The 18,751-nt window shown below is 37.9% G+C and overlaps 1 protein-coding gene across 1 annotated transcript in view; it reads right to left on the reverse strand.

Annotated features, from left to right (window-relative positions):
- The window catches only part of LOC139749653 (uncharacterized), a 913,398-nt gene that overhangs the window by 65,334 nt on the left and 829,313 nt on the right, over window positions 1-18,751 (reverse strand). The window contains exon 21 of the mRNA XM_071663824.1: window positions 1,368-2,841. Coding sequence (XP_071519925.1) covers window positions 1,368-2,841 — 1,474 coding nt within the window. The remainder of the gene's footprint in view (window positions 1-1,367; window positions 2,842-18,751) is intronic.

Raw genomic sequence — 18,751 nt, forward strand, 5'->3', positions numbered from 1 at the left:
AAAAATGAGTATGTTTGAAGGAATAGTGGTTCCAACAATGTTGTATGCTTGCGAGGCGTGGGCTATGGATAGAGTTGTGCGCAGGAGGATGGATGTGCTGGAAATGAGATGTTTGAGGACAATGTGTGGTGTGAGGTGGTTTGATCGAGTAAGTAACGTAAGGGTAAGAGAGATGTGTGGAAATAAAAAGAGCGTGGTTGAGAGAGCAGAAGAGGGTGTTTTGAAATGGTTTGGGCACATGGAGAGAATGAGTGAGGAAAGATTGACCAAGAGGATATATGTGTCGGAGGTGGAGGGAACGAGGAGAAGAGGGAGACCAAATTGGATGTGGAAAGATGGAGTGAAAAAGATTTTGTGTGATCGGGGCCTGAACATGCAGGAGGGTGAAAGGCGTGCAAGGAATAGAGTGAATTGGAACGATGTGGTATACCGGGGTTGACGTGCTGTCAGTGGATTGAACCAGGGCATGTGAAGCGTCTGGGGTAAACCACGGAAAGTTCTATGGGGCCTGGATGTGGAAAGGGAGCTGTCGTTTCGGTGCATTATTACATGACAGCTAGAGACTGAGTGTGAATGAATGAGGCCTTTGTTGTCTTTTCCTATCAGTACCTCGCACACATGAGGGGGTAGGGGGTTGCTATTTCATGTGTGGCTGGGTGGTGATGGGAATGAATAAAGGCAGACAATATGAATTATGTACATGTGTGTATATGTATATGTCTGTGTATATATATGTATACTTTGAGATGTATAGGTATGTATATGTGCATGTGTGGATGTGTATGTATATACATGTGTATATGAGTGGGTTGGGCCATTCTTTCGTCTGTTTCCGTGTGCTACCTCGCTGACGTGGGAGACAATGACAAAGTATAAATAAATAATATATATATGTGCGTGTATGGGCGTTTATGTATATATAATAGTCTGGCATGTGTTCATAACCTTCTAAAAGAAAATTATTATCTGGCATCTGCTGGACCTAAACAGCAATGGATATGTGAGTATGCTGATTACAAGAGTGTTCACTCTTCATATTTTACTGCAAAAATTCTTGAGACCATATCAATGTCCTTAGTTATGGTATTTCTACAACTATGTAAATCAATAACAGCTTCAAACTACAGTAACCATGGAAAAGAATACAGTATAAATCAATCAATCAGCAATGGACCTGAAACTAGTGCACCCTCAGGTCATTTTAGTCTGAATCATTCACACAGTATGGTGTTTAGCTGATCTAATTTGTGTAGTGCACTGCTTTTGTGCTATAGTTGTCATAATACTAAAGATTTAAGCTGAAAAATTTAAAGATAATTATCTGGTACACGAGATACAGCAGGCTGTAATAAATATCTACATATTACCTTTAAAGAGTCAACCTTATGACACTGACGTACTGTACTTTCACTTCCAGTTGAATGTGACTGTTTGAGCTTGGGTGATCCTTCCTCTTCCCGAGATCCTCCCCTGACAGGCTTTGAATCAAAATCACATTTCACAATTATATCACTGCTTTTCTTAGTACTTTCACCCTCTTTTTGAGCTATCACTGGTTTTTCTTCATTCACAGGGGATACTTCATTTTCACTCTGACTCTCACCAACTTTTTTATCCTCAATAACATGCTCTAGATCTTCACTGTCACTTTCTCTTGTTGACTGTAACTTAGGAACGCTTTCATGAGGTTTTATATTCAGATCATGTTCTTCTGTACTTCTTATGCGACCTTCATCCATGGCTTTCTTAAAACTATCACTTCGACTAATTTTATCTCTAATTGTAATCTTGGAAGAATCCACTAATGGTTTATCTGTTACTGGCACACTAGTCCTTTCTTTTGGCGTAGTATTCAATTTTTTTGATAAAAGTTTACCAAAGGCTTTTTCTAAAGCTTGACCACCTTGAATACTATTACTATTTGAGTGAGTTTCTTTTGATATAACTGGACTATCATTATTTACAACTTTTTCACTGCCTCCATCCACTGTAGTTTTTGTTTCTACGCCCTTATTAAGATCATTAATAGGACTCTTTAACTGCTGTCTGATGTCCGGATCTGCCGATTCTTTCTTTTCCAGTCCTGCAGTTCCAGCTGATCCTGTTACTGTTGTAGGCGAGCTTACTGCTGCTGATGAAGATATTGCTTTTGATCCTACTGCTGCTGAACTAACTGGCATACCTGTTCCTGTACTTGGAACAGCTGCTGCAGATGAAGACGGTGGTGCAGCTGATGTCAGCAATGCTGCTCTAAGTTTACCCTTAAGCATACCAGCTGGTCGTGGTTTAGCATCAACAGGCTGCAGCTTTTCTTTAGAAACTACTACTTCCTGCTGAGGCTTTGAAGGTGTGACTTGGGTTTCTGTAACTGGTGATGCAACTTTCTTAGAAACAGCATCAGGTGTGCTAATTCTCACTTCATTATACTGTTCCTCGGCTTTTTCTCTTTGTGCCCTTTCTCTTTCTTCTCTCTCCATTCTTTCTTTCTCCTCTTTGGCTTTTAAGAGTCGTAGTCGGGCAAAAAGAGGCAAACCAGCACCAATGACTTCAGGTTCTTCCTCCTGTGGTGGTGGGTCTGGCTGCCTCTGCTGCTTAGCATTATCCTCTTCCTTCAATCTTTGTCTCTCTTTATCTTCTTTTTCTTCTTTTTCCTTAAGGAGCTTTAGACGCTGAAGGAGAGGCAATCCTGCTCCTAAGACACCTTGTTGTTCCTCATTTGATGGCACCCTGCCAGGACTGATGGCTTGATTCATCTCATCACTAGTCACCCGAGCCATCCTCTTTAGGACACCTCGTGCTCCCCCTGCAGAAGAATCACTGCCACTACGACCACTGATTCTCCTGAAGAAGAGGTAATAAGACCTATACACACAGCACATAATGGAAGATATTAAAAAAATAAGAAAATTAATCATCAGGATTGATAATCATGAAATTGAAGGAATCATAAAAGAATTAATACAAATATCAATTCATACAGTTAAGAAAGGGAGAATGAGGAAGTTATAAATATCAGTGTGGAAAAGATATAAAGTTACAATGATATAATAAACTGTACACATGAAAATAGTAAAAACAGCGAGCAGATTCTTACTGACATTTATCTGCATTCTACAATTAAATTAAATGCAAGCTATTTTTGTAAACATATACAGGTGTGGGAGAACTACAACTCATTACAACGTGTAACAACTGAAATTACATTGTAGGTATGCTTAATTACTATACAAATAGTATATACAGTAAATTTTGAAAATCAGGAAATATAAATCGGAAAAAGGGTACCAGTTAATCATAAATACTCTTACCGGTCCATTTTGTTCACCTTATCTTTTTGATTTGTTGTGCACTTCGAATCAATTTCCTTGTAAAGTGGTATGGGCACTTAGATTTTTAAGATTTAACTTATGAACTATCAAATTATCCAATATAATCATAACATCCATAATTTACAGAACTGTTTGCATAGTATAATTATTACAATAAAACATCTGTTATCCAAAATGCTCAAGGAATCAGCCATTTCAGAAAATAAATTTTCATATCCGGTTATTAAATTTTTCAATACATTAGATAATTCAGAAATTATAACCTTCTAAATTATCTTCCATATTTCTACATATGTGGAGGAAATAGTAATATATGTAAGCAAATGACTAATGTCTTTCATGCCAACTTGGACTTGCCCTTAGCCAGCCTCTTGCACAATTCCATCTTCTTCTCAAGGTTTAAAGCATTCCTCTGCAACTCACACAAGGGATAGATGGCTTTAAGGAGCTGCCAGGCAATTGCTGACAACACCTGGAAGAGGTCACTGTCCACAACAGTAATCCAAAGTGCACAAATTACACTAATGTGCAAGCCCAACACACAACACCATGCCAGAAAGCACATGGGAGACAGTAACTTATCAGCAGTGCTACAAGGTACTGGGTGGTTAGTAAACTAACTGCTGCAGTGCAGTGCATACATTACTTGAACTATATTTATGTATCTTTTTTCTTTTGACTTTTTTGAGTGACTGAGGGTTGCCAACCAAAAGTGAAAAAACATTTGTCATTTTGAACATTTTGATGTCTCAGATTATGGATCACAAAGGTTTTACTATAATCTGTTTCTGGCACTACAACGATGAGGCTGGAAAAGGTGAGCAGACAAATGAATCTCTTGACAATATTGAGCAGGGAGCGCAAAAGGAGCAATTTTGGCACCTGATCAATTGACACAGAGCATGGAGACTGATGCAATGGATCACAGACCTGGGGTGATACAAACAGAAGGCACATAGGAAATTAAGTAAAACTGGAGAAAGAATAATATGCACTGTTAGAGATGGGGCAATCAATGAAGTCTATGGCCTAGTTGATCAAAGGTTTTCAAACTGCAAAGTTTGTTAGCCATATGAGATTTTCAAGAAAGAAACACAGAGGATGACAATGCAATGCTGAAGGATCTATGTTAAAAGTGAGAGCCACCAAAATTAGAAAAATTTGTAGAGCAGGAGGTCAATAGATTAAATCACAGATTAATTCTGGCCTGAAAAATGAACATACATCTGTTAAGATAACTAGACATCATAGAGAATCTGCCAGATGCAATTTAGGTAATAAAAGAAATGAGAAAATTGGTGGTTATAATCACAATGTAAGAGAGCAGTCAATTATATTTATGTTTAACATTAAGCCATAAAGGGTACTTAGGAAAGCTGGTATTTAAATCAAAAGAAGAGACAGAGAAAAGCAAGAAATATAGACAGAAAGCAAAAAACAGATACCAAATGAGGCAAGAGGATAGAGCTGCCCTGCCAGCACTGCAGAAAAGTCAGAAGTGTCCAAGTAGATAACATCAGACTAAAAGTAATGTATTCAAATTTGATGGGTTAATAGTAACTAGTAAAGAGATGGAATTCAAGGATTGCATAAGGAAAGTGCATTTGATATTGTTGGAGTTGTTGAAGCAAAGCTTCAAGAGATATGTCTCAACTGTTTTGCCTAGATGGATACATGATTCTAAGGAGGGAAAGAGAATGCAAAGAAGACTGAGGACTGGGATTGGCCGTCTTATTAATAAAAGATAGTCACAAGTTTCAAAAACTAGTAAAAGATGGTCTATTCAGACAATATAAAATGGGAACAGCAACTGAAAAGATGATAAAGAACAAATATGCAAAGATAACAATGAAGGAACAATCACTTCTCAAAGATGGTAATGTACTGATAACAGGGAATTTCAATTATAAGGAGAAAAAGTGAGGAAGTGGGTTTCTTATGGTGACAGGGAGTCATAGAAACAAAAATATCTACTTTTTAGTGTATACAAGTCAGCGAGCAAACTACAATGAGAGTGACTGATATACCATCATTAATAGATCTCATCTTCACACATACTAGCATGGATATTGAGAAAATTATACACAATTTATCAACTGGATGAAATGATCATGCACAGAGTCTCCGAAAAAACCTTGATGCCTCCCCATATATTTTAGTACTTTGTCATCTATCCTTTGGCCTTGGTTACCACCTGCAGACAACTGGGCATGAAAATGGGAAAGTCCTTGAAGCATTCCAGGACCACGTTTTGGGGCCATAGGGCCTTAGATCTAAATGAGGTAAGGCACTTACTCATGAGTAGCTGCAGGAAGCAGCTGCCTGACTGTGCATTCTGAATGCCCTGTGCTCCTAGAAATCTAATGTGCACCCATATTTTCTTGCTTCCAGTTGAGAATTCAAGCTTTCTCCTAATCAAAAAGGTATGAGCCAACCATCTTGAAGTGCAGGTGCAAGAAATACAATGACCAGAAGAAAATTTCCAAAATGAAGTGGCAGCCTGGAAGAGGAGAGAACATCCTTTCCTCATACATTTATAAACACTAGTCTCAGCAACCAGGTGTATGATGATTTCACCCTACTAGTATTATATCCCTGTAACCACAATATATCTGAGCCATGTATTGCCTCTGAAAACATACTGGGGACAGACGATGTTGTTTGCAAACACTGTAAGTGTTAAGTTTAACTGTGATAAATGAAGATGTTAAAAGAGCAGAGCTGGCATGAGATATGATAAGGCAGTATAATTGTGGGAACTGCACACCCCTCAAAAATTTCTGTGATAATACCAGTTGGGAAATGAAGTGAGAAGTTCCATGAAATTTTCAATGAAAGAGTAGGAACATGAGTGATGCTAATCTTAAATACTGATGGAATGGTAAAAAAGAGGAAAGAATTGTTCAATAAAAGATGTCAAAAAGCAAAGAAGCTTTAAGATAAGCAGTGGGGAAGATATAGATGGCTCTCCATCTAGCAAGAATTTGCAAGGTGTAAGAAAGCAACGAATGAGTACACCAGTATAAAAAGGAGGAGCAAAGTTTGAAAAGAGTACTGTGGACAAGGCAGGAAAAAATCTGAAACTTTTCCATAAATTTATCAGAAGTCAGTTGTCTGGTAAGAACAGCTAATTAGGCTTAGGAATTCCTAGGGAAGAACAGGTGAAGATGATGTATAGATATTTGAGGAAATGAATGCGAGGAAATGAATGACAAGTTCAAAAGTATTTTCACATTTTAAGATAATTTAGCTCCAACATCAGTGAGATAGAGTGGGGAAGTGGTTTTAGAGAGCAGTGAGAAATCTACAAAAGACATAAACAGAATACTAAAAGATCTTAACCTGCACAAGGATCATAGTGCAAATGGATTTTCACATGTACCAAAAATATGTTCAGGTACCCTAGATAAGCTTCTCTTCAAATATGGTTCAAGATGTTGCTCAAGAGAGGCAGAATGCCAGGGGAATATAAAAAGGCAAATGTCATATCTATTTATTAGAAAAAACAGGTTATAGGCTCCAAACTACAAACCTGTATGACAAGAGCAGAACTGGTTTTGTAAAAAATTTTCCAAAAATTATACAGGAGACTTTGTCCAAGGAAAAAATTACCAGAGAAAGGTCACATGTAACAAACATCTTAGATTTCTCAGAGAGAATGAGCTCTGTCTAAGATAAAGGGGAAGGCTGGGTTGATTTTTTGTATCTGGGTACCCATTACGCATCTGACACAATTGCAAGGGAACCTGATTAAGAAGCTGGATCATCATGTTCCTAGGAATCATGGGGACACTACTTCAATGAACAGATTATGATGTCAGTGGAAGGGAACAAAGAATGCATGAAAGAGTCTTATCTTAATTAGTTGACAAGACCAGCAGAGTGCCATAGGGTTTTGTTCTTGGATCAATACTCTCCCTGATTTATGTAAAGGACTTGCCTAAAGGTATGGACTCCCTCCTGAACATATTTGCCTATAATGGAAAAGTCAAGCACGAAGTGAAAAGTGAGGAGCATGATATCAACTTACAAGGAGACCTAAATAGACTCCAAAGTTTGTCTGACACACAGTTGATGATATTCAACCTAAACAAATACAAGATTATGAGATGGGACAAAGTGAAAGTAGGCCTCAATATCATCCATCATGTAACAGGAAACAGGCTTCAGGATTCTCTGAGGTCTTCTAGCATCTCAAAAACAAATATAACAAGGCTGCAGTCCATACAAATACTGGAATAAGAACAATCACTGGCTGCCTAGCCACTTACACATTTAAGATGAAACAAAGGTCCTTCGAATATTGACCCATCATAACATGTTCAGCACCCAATTCCATGCAACACCATTATACTCTTCCTACCCAAATCACTTTATAAGTAGGAACCTCTTCTTTTGGATCCTAACACTCTAACAAATATAACACAGACAAAACACATACACACTGAAATAACCCGAGAAGCACAGAACAACCAACTTTCCAGGTCAGTTTTAAACTTCAACCCACACAACATAAACCCATTAGAAACCACATTCCTTAGACAAACTGGAGTCACAGTCATCTGCTTATGATCTGGATATAAACCATTACAATATTACAAACAAAAATTCAACATATCTCTCCTAAGACCCTTCATGTCTATGATACAACTACCACAAAGAAAACAATGAGCACTTACAGCTCAACTACCCTCCACATAGATGCACACACATCACAACAATCTATGACTTATGGTCCCATACGATGGACATGGTCAGCTTCCTGTAGGAACCTCATGAGGATAGAAGGGGTGGGAGTCAGGGGGGAAGCTGGAAATCTTCCCATTTTACTTTTTCAAAAGAAGGAACAGAGAAGGGGGCTAAGTGAGGATATTCCCTCTGAGGCTCAGTTCAACTGACTTGTCCCTCAATCCTACTGTTCCTAATTACCTTGCTCTTATTCACATTTACTCTCATTATACATAATCACTGGTTCCCACATCAGTGAGGTAGCGCCAGGAAACAGAACTTGAAGAATGACCCATCCACTCGTATGATAATATCTAGACCGTGGCTTATACTCTTACTTTCTAGCGAATGTAAAATGACTTTCCCATGGATATGTAGTTCACATTTACCGTTTGAAACTGACCCTCAGCTCTCATTGAGCTACAATGACAATGACAAAATTCCATTCCGGAAATCAGACCCGATTTTTTCCTTGAAAAGGTGCCTCTTTTGGCAATATCAGAATCTTTACACCTTACAGAGTGCCTACAACTCCTTGAAAAACAGTATCTTAAGTTATGCTTTAAAATTTCAAGAGGTTTTCTTGGCCTGCTTATACACTACTGTACCTAATCATAGTCCTTTAGACACCTGATGGTGACTGAAAAATATACTGTTAAGGTAAGCAGGGATAGATTCAACAATTCTATGACTTTCAGAAATGCTTTCATACAAAAGTGGGATTTCCAGAGAGGTAAAAAATACAGAAATTCTAAGATAAGCTACAACTTTGCTTACATGAATTTCAGATTCGTTCAAAAGCATGATTACAACTTTTTCCAAATAGTCCTACTTAAGAGTTTCACTACAGCATACTTATTCCTCTTAATGAACCAGAAAACGTATCACTAAATGAGGTAAGAAGTTACTGTGGCTGCTGTCTGCGAATGGAATGACTATGCATTTGCATAAGGCTGTCCGGTAAGGGTCTTCATATTTCACCATATATCTTTCTTTTCTTTATGGATCTGACTTATCTCCATGAAAAACTATACAAAACTCACCTGAATTAATCATCATCAATATCTTCATATCATCAAATGTATCTTGTAATTATGCAGAAACATGATACTGATTTACTGTAAACTTTGCTACTTTGACAAACAACAATAAGCAGAAACTATAAAGACCTACTGTAGGGTAATGCATAATGGCAATCAGTCTCTACTACTTTATTCTATTCCTTTGCTGCAAGCTGACAAAATTCAAAACTGACAGTAATTGGGTCAGCAACAGTATACATATAACTTTTTTTAAATCAGTGTAGGTTATCAGCTGTGAAAGTTAAAAAATATTCATAGAGTGACTGAAATTACCTGACTTTGTTAAAGATCTGAGCTTAAAACTATCATAAAATACATAGAAAGAGAAGGCATTAATATCAAACACTCGACTGAATAAAAAAAGTTGTTAAATCTTTCTTTGTCTACATATATGTTCTTTAGAAACTCATCAACTACATGAAACATGTCATTTCTAGAAGCCACCAAAGGTAATATAACCTATGTTCACACATTCAGAGGGATCTAACATTACAATGATTTAACGAGTCTTGAAATAACTGTAAACTAGAAAGTTTCAACTAGAAATTTTCAAAGGGGAAAAGCTGGTCTGACAGGATAATGAAAACATATTCTTCTGAAGCTTAAGTAACCTCTTTAGAGAGTTATCAAAGTGTGTGTCTCATGTCTTTGGGTGCCTGTTTACAGGTGAAATTCTCCCAGAGCACTGGCTGAGGAAAATAGTCCAAATACAATGCAGAGACCAAACTCCCATTGGACTGATATTTGATTCACACTTGTGATTAAGCGGATGCTCCTCTTCATGTGAAAGACCCAAGCAAGACCTATATTAAGATATTGAACAGTAAAAGCTTCCCTCCATTAAGCAATCAGGGGAATGAGCATCAGGATCTTTAAAAGACTATCTAGATGACCATAATACAGAAGAGCATGCAAAGTATTCATGCTGGAAACCTACTAATCTACATATTCTAGTTCCAAAAGTGGGACATAACATCAAAAGCATAGAGCTTTTGAAGTAATGCCCATGCCACTGTAAGCTGGAGTTCTCTCAGCATTGCGGTGAAAGGATACTCCAGAGATAACTCAAGTTTCAAGTTATCTGCTGTCTTCATCCATCACAGCTGTGGTATTCTACTAAGCTGAAGTGGCTTCTGTTCATCTGACAAAATAGGAAACATGAACAGCAAAGGTGGGCTAAACACCATTTGCACATTCTGGGACTGAACACAGGTCAGTGGAGTAGAATCAGAATAGCAATTAACCACCAATCAACATGCTTAAGTATCCACTTCACAATATGCTCTAAAGCAACTCTTAGAATACAGGGGCTCCTTTTTTTTGATAAAAGACAACCTGAGGGGGGCTAACCACTGAAACACCAGCTTGCATTTGAAGGTTTATATGGGGGGGAAAGTCTTGATATAACTGCAGTGTATTTCAGAAAAGACCTAGACTATCAACTCACAATTTTCCAAATCAACCCTTTGCCTCTTCTCTAAAAGTAACTCTCAATCACTTATTTCTTGATGAATGTGAGCAAGTTACAAGATCTGCCCCATTCTTCAAAGGTAGAGCCTGTGTTATGAGAAACTATTTGAACAGCATATCCAGGAAAATGTGGGTTGCTAAGCCCTTCCAACACACAAAACATCTCTTAAGAGCAAAGAATTTTAAATAGTATCATCAAGCAAAATACAACTGGAATGATGGATATCAATCATAATAAAATAGACTCCACCCAGCCTGCTATACAACAAGCTTGGCCATTAGAAAACATATACTCTTACATGTAAGGTGAGGAGAAGCCAAATCTCACAGAGTTGAAAACTAGGATACAACTTCATGATAAACTGGTATGCATGAAACCTAAAATATGTAATTTAAGGAAAACCTGACATCAAAAAGGCCTTCATTCTTGAAATTAGTATGGTATAACTGACAAGATCATAACAGGATGTGTCAATACAAGGAATGTAAACACAGGATGTCATGCTTATTAAACTGCCAAAACCAAGACAAAGAAGCCTACAGATCATTAACAATGCTACCTGCACTCAATGATACAAGCATCAAAAGACATATTCAACCATTAAGTCTGAAGCAATGAGTACAAATCCCCCCTTTAGTAATACTGGACAACTTTAAATTTCTAATGTGCCAACATCCTATGCAGTTTACAAATTGACGGTTCCTCATAAGTACCAAGGGTTCTGTCCAAAGCATCAAAAAGGGGAAAAGGTTATTTTCAATTTTCAGCCTAAAAAAGAAACTACAGCTTTCCGAACAAGGTTGCACTATAGCCTAGCTAATAAACACCAAGACTTTTTTTTTCTTTGGTTACAAACACAATACAAAACCTAACTACTGTAAAATCAATGAGAAAATTATGATTCCTTTACATCTTATCCATGGAACTGTTGAACTTGGCCAACAACAAGAGTTAAAGCTCTACATACTGTATATGAATAATTGAAATTCTGCTCCAAGGTAACTTATCCAAGATTCAATAAACACTTGTACAACAATCCAAATTTAAGTTCTTTGCAGTGTATAGAGCCACAGCTCCAGTGAGGTCCCTTAACGAACAGACTTATCAAGAATTGTGAGGGATCTCCCCAGATAGATACCCTTCAACATTCCTCTATCATCAGTACATATACAAGTAAATGCATGAGAACCTCGAACATTGGGGTGCGTCTTCACTTCCTCAGCTGATGACACATTATGTAATGATGTTGACAGAAGCACATGTCAAGCAGACACCCCCGATTTGGTAATTGAATCAAACAAGCATAGAAGAGGTCACCCTCTAAGTATGAGATTCAGAACATGCCTTGTGGGACTATTAGCACAAAAATCCCTATGCATAATACTTACACAACTAATCATCTCATTAACCACACAACATGAAATATGTAATAAGCTATACACTTTTTTTTTAATTTTTCACAATACAAACAAGAACCTATTAACATCAAAGGTCCATGAATGCAATATTGATAAACCCAAAACCCTATCTATAAAAGGTCCTAAATTTAACATCTGAAAATTACTTCAAAAAAAAAAAGAAAAATATAAAAGTAAACTCAACAAAGTAGTATAAATCAATGCACCAGTATGATGAACTCGTGAACATCTGACTAGCTAAGTGGAGCAGATATGGTACCATGCACTACAGGGCCCTAAAAACTCAAAATATGAAATGTGAGTGGCTATGATTTGTACCATCAAACAAAAAAAATAAAAATCAGATCCAACATCTCTGAAGGCCAAAAGTGGATGCAACGAGGTAAAAACATCACCGAGTGACAAAAAAGGAAGTAAAAGTCTCTGCACTAAGGAAGTGTGAGCAACTGACAGAAGGGCAGTGGTTGCTATGATGTTCAAACTGTCACTAATGGGCCAATGCTTTCCCAGAACTGGGTGGTTGCGGTATGGTTGTTGGGTCTCTAAGAACGAGTAAAAGCCAATCTTAAAGACAATGATTAGGTTGAAAAGGATGAAATTCTGAAGGCTACACCCAATTTAGAAGATGTCAATAACAGCTCTCATTTTAAAGCTCAACTGGCTCTAGAACTCTAAAGGTCCAGAGGTGAGATATGTTACATACTTGATATCTTACTATTAAACTGCCACAATTTTTCTTTGTGCCAAAAGTTCTATTGTTAAAAATAACATAATACATTTAAGCTAATGTATAAAGTTTATGAAAAAAATGTGCAGATGATTATTTGTCAGTGCACGCAATGAACAACATTTTCTATCATGAAACCATAAAAGAATTCTTGTAGGGTATTTTTCATATACTACCAACATACCTTAAGGATGAGCTCTGAATGTCCTACTACTGCCATTACAGTGAGGTTCTGCAATGACAACCATGCAAACATATTCCAGAAAGGAAAGTGTAAACATCCACTAACCTACAAAAACACCAGAGAATGACAGCTCAATGTCCAACCCAAGATGCAACATTGATGCTCAGACAAAGAAAATTAATATAAATCCTATCACAGCAGGAGTGCTGACCACTGCCCATGTAATGTCATTTTTTTCTCATGGATTCTGTCTTGAAAGCAATCTCAAGAATGTCCTCCAGAGTTAACCCTAAACACTTTCCTATTAGTTTATAGTTTCAGATGAAACCTCTCTGGGATGCACTGCCCACTAATAAGATGGCCTTCTCTGAACAGCACTCCAATTTTTCCAACAGAGAGATCATTCCATTAACTAACTGATGGATTCCAAATGGTTGATAACAACTAGCTGAATAATGAGCTGTCATTCATAGGTAAGAATACTGATGTGGTTACCAACATTTCATTAGATTTTAAAACTACAAAAAGGTTTACTGGTGATCAGTGCTTAAACTTGTATAAATGCTTAATGTGATATTTCAATACCTGAAGACAACTCGCTTGAGGACAGTTGTCCGAACCTTTCTGTTTGGGTCTCTGGTGGAGCCAAGACACCATAAGTTACTTTGAGAGTCACAGAAGGCATCAGTCCAATTAAGAATTGAAAATGTGAGAACTTACATTAATATAGATAGAGCATTACTGACATCATCACATAATGATGTACACATTACAAAACCATGCCAAAAAACAATTTTGTCATTGATTATTAAGACCACTAACATAGAATTCTGACAATACTAATTTAGAATGAAAAAATTCTTGCAACACTAGTTCAGGATAAAAAGAAGTGAAAAATAAGTACTGTAAATGAAGAGAGAAAATTGATGTTACAGTTCAGAGGGGATTTGGGTAAGTAATATGAAAAAGGGATAGCTCTTCTGATGAGGAATGAGCTGTGGAATTGTATAAAAAAAGTAAAGAAGTGGGTGTGGGTTATGGTTAAATGAGACGACAAAAGGTGGTGGGCTGTTAGGATGTATTCTCCAAATGTGGATTAAAAAAAGATTAGGGAGGAGCTAACCAAGTGCTTTGGCAGTTTTGATGGAAGGGATCAAAGCTTGATGCTTGGGGAATTGATCAGGCAATTTCAGTATAACTAAGGCATTATGTGCCTGCCATAAACAAAATAGGGAAAAGCATGTTTAGACATGTGCTGGAAGAGGAATGGTGATTAAGAATAATTGGTTCAAGAAAAGTTGCATCCATAAGCAGAAATGGGTGAATGGAATTGGAAGTCAGTGAAGGTAAATGGATTATCTGACAATTAACAAGAACACAAAGGAGAGACTGATGGATATGAATATTCTAAAAAGGGCAGCAGCTACGGTCTCATCAATTGCCATGTGGAGGCAAGTGTGAAAGTTGGTAGTGGATTTAAGGTTAGGAAAAATGCAATTTTTTTCATACATGTTCTCAGTTTCCAGCATAAGTGAAGTAGCACTAAGAACAGATAAAGAAATTGCATTCATTTGCTCACATCCACTCTGCAGCTTTCATGTATAATGTATTGAAATCAGAGTACCATATCCACAACCATACCCCACAGACCTTCCCATGGTTTCACCAGGACTGTTTAATCTCCTCATGGATGGGGCAGCAGGAAAAGTTCCTATGAGTGTCTTGCATCAAGGAGCATGTCTTCAATATGTTAAGGTGAAGGGGCATGGGAGACTATTCAAATGCTAGATGTTTAATCATTTCATAGATGAAATGATATGGGGGATACTATAAGTGTCCTGGAGCAAGAGGCTGGGGTGAGGGGGTCATGGGATATAGCTATTTCTGAACTTCACAAACAACACTGCACGTTTCTGAACAAGTGAAGGACCAGTTGTAACCAATCATTTTGTGAAGCCTTCTTGGGACCAGACTGTACTACAGTTAAAACACTTCTCAATGTGTAGTCACTGACTCCTCTAAGACATTTTGCAGATAATGACACAAGTTTAGACTCTGTTTCTCTTCTTATACTTTTTCTATAAAGCCCATACTCAATTGTTCACTTTATCACAGTGGTAGAACTTAGTGGGGTTCATCCTTAACAACTTAACTTTTGCAAACATGGATTATGTTCTTGGCATAGCAACCGAAACCATATATTTATGAACTGCTTCCTGTCATCCATATTTGAATTAAAATGAATTCTTTTTCAATATGCAAATATACATTATTTCACGGTAATTAGCACTGAGAAACAATTCTGCTGTGTCAGCTACACATATAACACAGAGGAGTATAGTACAGCCCTGTCCCTCCTAAGCATGTCTGCTAGCTGATCACAACTGGCCATGCAACTGTGAATGATTGGCCGAGAAAACTAGTGATTGTCTCTAGAGCAATAATGATAGGATTATCAATTTGAAGGATGCTGAATGTGATTATGATCACATATGGCAAGTGATTTTGATTGTAACGGAGATGAAATGTAACTGGGATGTTCGAGAATAAATTATAGCAGGCAAAGTCTTAGGTCACTGTGAAGTGAATAATAAACTGGGAATAATGCATAAATCCAAAAATTACGTAAATCATACATAATGATAAATACGGGAGGTGGGTTGATTAGAAAGGGTAGTGAGTGGTGGGATGAAGAAGTAAGAGTATTAGTGAAAGAGAAGAGAGAGGCATTTGGACGATTTTTGCAGGGAAAAAATGCAATTGAGTGGGAGATGTATAAAAGAAAGAGACAGGAGGTCAAGAGAAAGGTGCAAGAGGTGAAAAAAAGGGCAAATGAGAGTTGGGGTGAGAGAGTATCATTAAATTTTAGGGAGAATAAAAAGATGTTCTGGAAGGAGGTAAATAAAGTGCGTAAGACAAGGGAGCAAATGGGAACTTCAGTGAAGGGCGCAAATGGGGAGGTGATAACAAGTAGTGGTGATGTGAGAAGGAGATGGAGTGAGTATTTTGAAGGTTTGTTGAATGTGTTTGATGATAGAGTGGCAGATATAGGATGTTTTGGTTGAGGTGGTGTGCAAAGTGAGAGGGTTAGGGAAAATGATTTGGTAAACAGAGAAGAGGTAGTGAAAGTTTTGCGGAAGATGAAAGCCGGCAAGGCAGCAGGTTTGGATGGTATTGCAGTGGAATTTATTAAAAAAGGGGGTGACTGTATTGTTGACTGGTTGGTAAGGTTATTCAATGTATGTATGACTCATGGTGAGGTGCCTGAGGATTGGCGGAATGCGTGCATAGTGCCATTGTACAAAGGCAAAGGGGATAAGAGTGAGTGCTCAAATTACAGAGGTATAAGTTTGTTGAGTATTCCTGGTAAAGTATATGGGAGGGTATTGATTGAGAGGGTGAAGGCATGTACAGAGCATCAGATTGGGGAAGAGCAGTGTGGTTTCAGAAGTGGTAGAGGATGTGTGGATCAGGTGTTTGCTTTGAAGAATGTATGTGAGAAATACTTAGAAAAGCAAATGGATTTGTATGTAGCATTTATGGATCTGGAGAAGGCATATGATAGAGTTGATAGAGATGCTCTGTGGAAGGTATTAAGAATATATGGTGTGGGAGGAAAGTTGTTAGAAGCAGTGAAAAGTTTTTATCGAGGATGTAAGGCATGTGTACATGTAGGAAGAGAGGAAAGTGATTGGTTCTCAGTGAATGTAGGTTTGCGGCAGGGGTGTGTGATGTCTCCATGGTTGTTTAATTTGTTTATGGATGGGGTTGTTAGGGAGGTAAATGCAAGAGTTTTGGAAAGAGGGGCAAGTATGAAGTCTGTTGGGGATGAGAGAGCTTGGGAAGTGAGTCAGTTGTTGTTCGCTGATGATACAGCGCTGGTGGCTGATTCATGTGAGAAACTGCAGAAGCTGGTGACTGAGTTTGGTAAAGTGTGTGGAAGAAGAAAGTTAAGAGTAAATGTGAATAAGAGCAAGGTTATTAGGTACAGTAGGGTTGAGGGTCAAGTCAATTGGGAGGTGAGTTTGAATGGAGAAAAACTGGAGGAAGTGAAGTGTTTTAGATATCTGGGAGTGGATCTGGCAGCGGATGGAACCATGGAAGCGGAAGTGGATCATAGGGTGGGGGAGGGGGCGAAAATTCTGGGGGCCTTGAAGAATGTGTGGAAGTCGAGAACATTATCTCGGAAAGCAAAAATGGGTATGTTTGAAGGAATAGTGGTTCCAACAATGTTGTATGGTTGCGAGGCGTGGGCTATGGATAGAGTAGTGCGCAGGAGGATGGATGTGCTGGAAATGAGATGTTTGAGGACAATGTGTGGTGTGAGGTGGTTTGATCGAGTGAGTAACGTAAGGGTAAGAGAGATGTGTGGAAATAAAAAGAGCGTGGTTGAGAGAGCAGAAGAGGGTGTTTTGAAGTGGTTTGGGCACATGGAGTGAACGAGTGAGGAAAGATTGACCAAGAGGATATATGTGTCGGAGGTGGAGGGAACGAGGAGAAGAGGGAGACCAAATTGGAGGTGGAAAGATGGAGTGAAAAAGATTTTGTGTGATCGGGGCCTGAACATGCAGGAGGGTGAAAGGAGGGCAAGGAATAGAGTGAATTGGGTCGATGTGGTATACTGGGGTTGCGTGCTGTCAGTGGATTGAATCAAGGCATGTGAAGCGTCTGGGGTAAACCATGGAAAGCTGTGTAGGTGTGTATATTTGCGTGTGTGGACGTATGTATATACATGTGTATGGGGGTGGGTTGGGCCATTTCTTTCGTCTGTTTCCTTGCGCTACCTCGCAAACGCGGGAGACAGCGACAAAGTATAATAAATAAATAAATAAAAAATACGGAAATTATACAAAAGAGCAATATGTATGAACCCCATGGTGTGAAGTGAAACTTTTTACATAATCATCTTTTATTCACTGGGTATCAACCTGCAAAGAGTCTCCAAAGTGTATCACTATCAAAAGTGAAAACAATTACATGTGCAAGTTAAGTAAGCTGAAAGTGTTGGTCATCATGTACTTAAGTGATGACATTATCTGTCATGTCAATAGCAATAATAAAGCCAGCATATCAGTGGCAAGTGCACAAACTCTGTACAGAACCAAATAAAGTACATTTGCTTGATCTTTTTGTTTTTCTTCACTTCTCTTTATATTTCCATTCAAATGATATTATTAAAATATTCTTTTTTAAATATTCTTTTTTAAAATGTTTTGATAATCATCTGTACTGGAGGATCCCTAAATTTTTGCGACTCCACTGTTTAGAATTACTGCTTTGTTGAAGTTGGTACATGTGCCAAGGCTCTGAAATAATTATGAGATAATGAGTGATGGACAGGTTTCCAAGGACATACACTTATAAATAGATTTCATTTCCTCCTTTCTCTGTAAATTTTTTTTCACTCTGTACGCTTATTCCATATAGGCAGAGCACTGGTGATTAATAACATATATCATAAAAGATATCTTTTTTCTTGAACTATATTCAACATAAATTATCATTTCATACACAGGCAGAGCACTGGTGGTGATCATGAATATCTCTAATAATGGGAAGATGCTGTCTCTTTCTCTTAAATTTTTTTCACCACATACTTATACATTATATGCAGGTGTGGCACTGGCATAGAATACCATGAACAGATCTAGTAATGGGAAGATGTCTCTTTATCTTGATTTTTTTCACTATGTACTCTTATGTCATCCCAGGCAGAGCACCGGTGGTAAATAATATAAATGTATTTACAAATATTACACCCAATAAAAATGTGGTTACATATCGGGTGGATACTGAAGGCTTTGTTTCCTTG

This window comes from Panulirus ornatus, chromosome 7 (genome assembly GCF_036320965.1).
Source record: "Panulirus ornatus isolate Po-2019 chromosome 7, ASM3632096v1, whole genome shotgun sequence".
Lineage (NCBI taxonomy): Eukaryota > Metazoa > Arthropoda > Malacostraca > Decapoda > Palinuridae > Panulirus > Panulirus ornatus.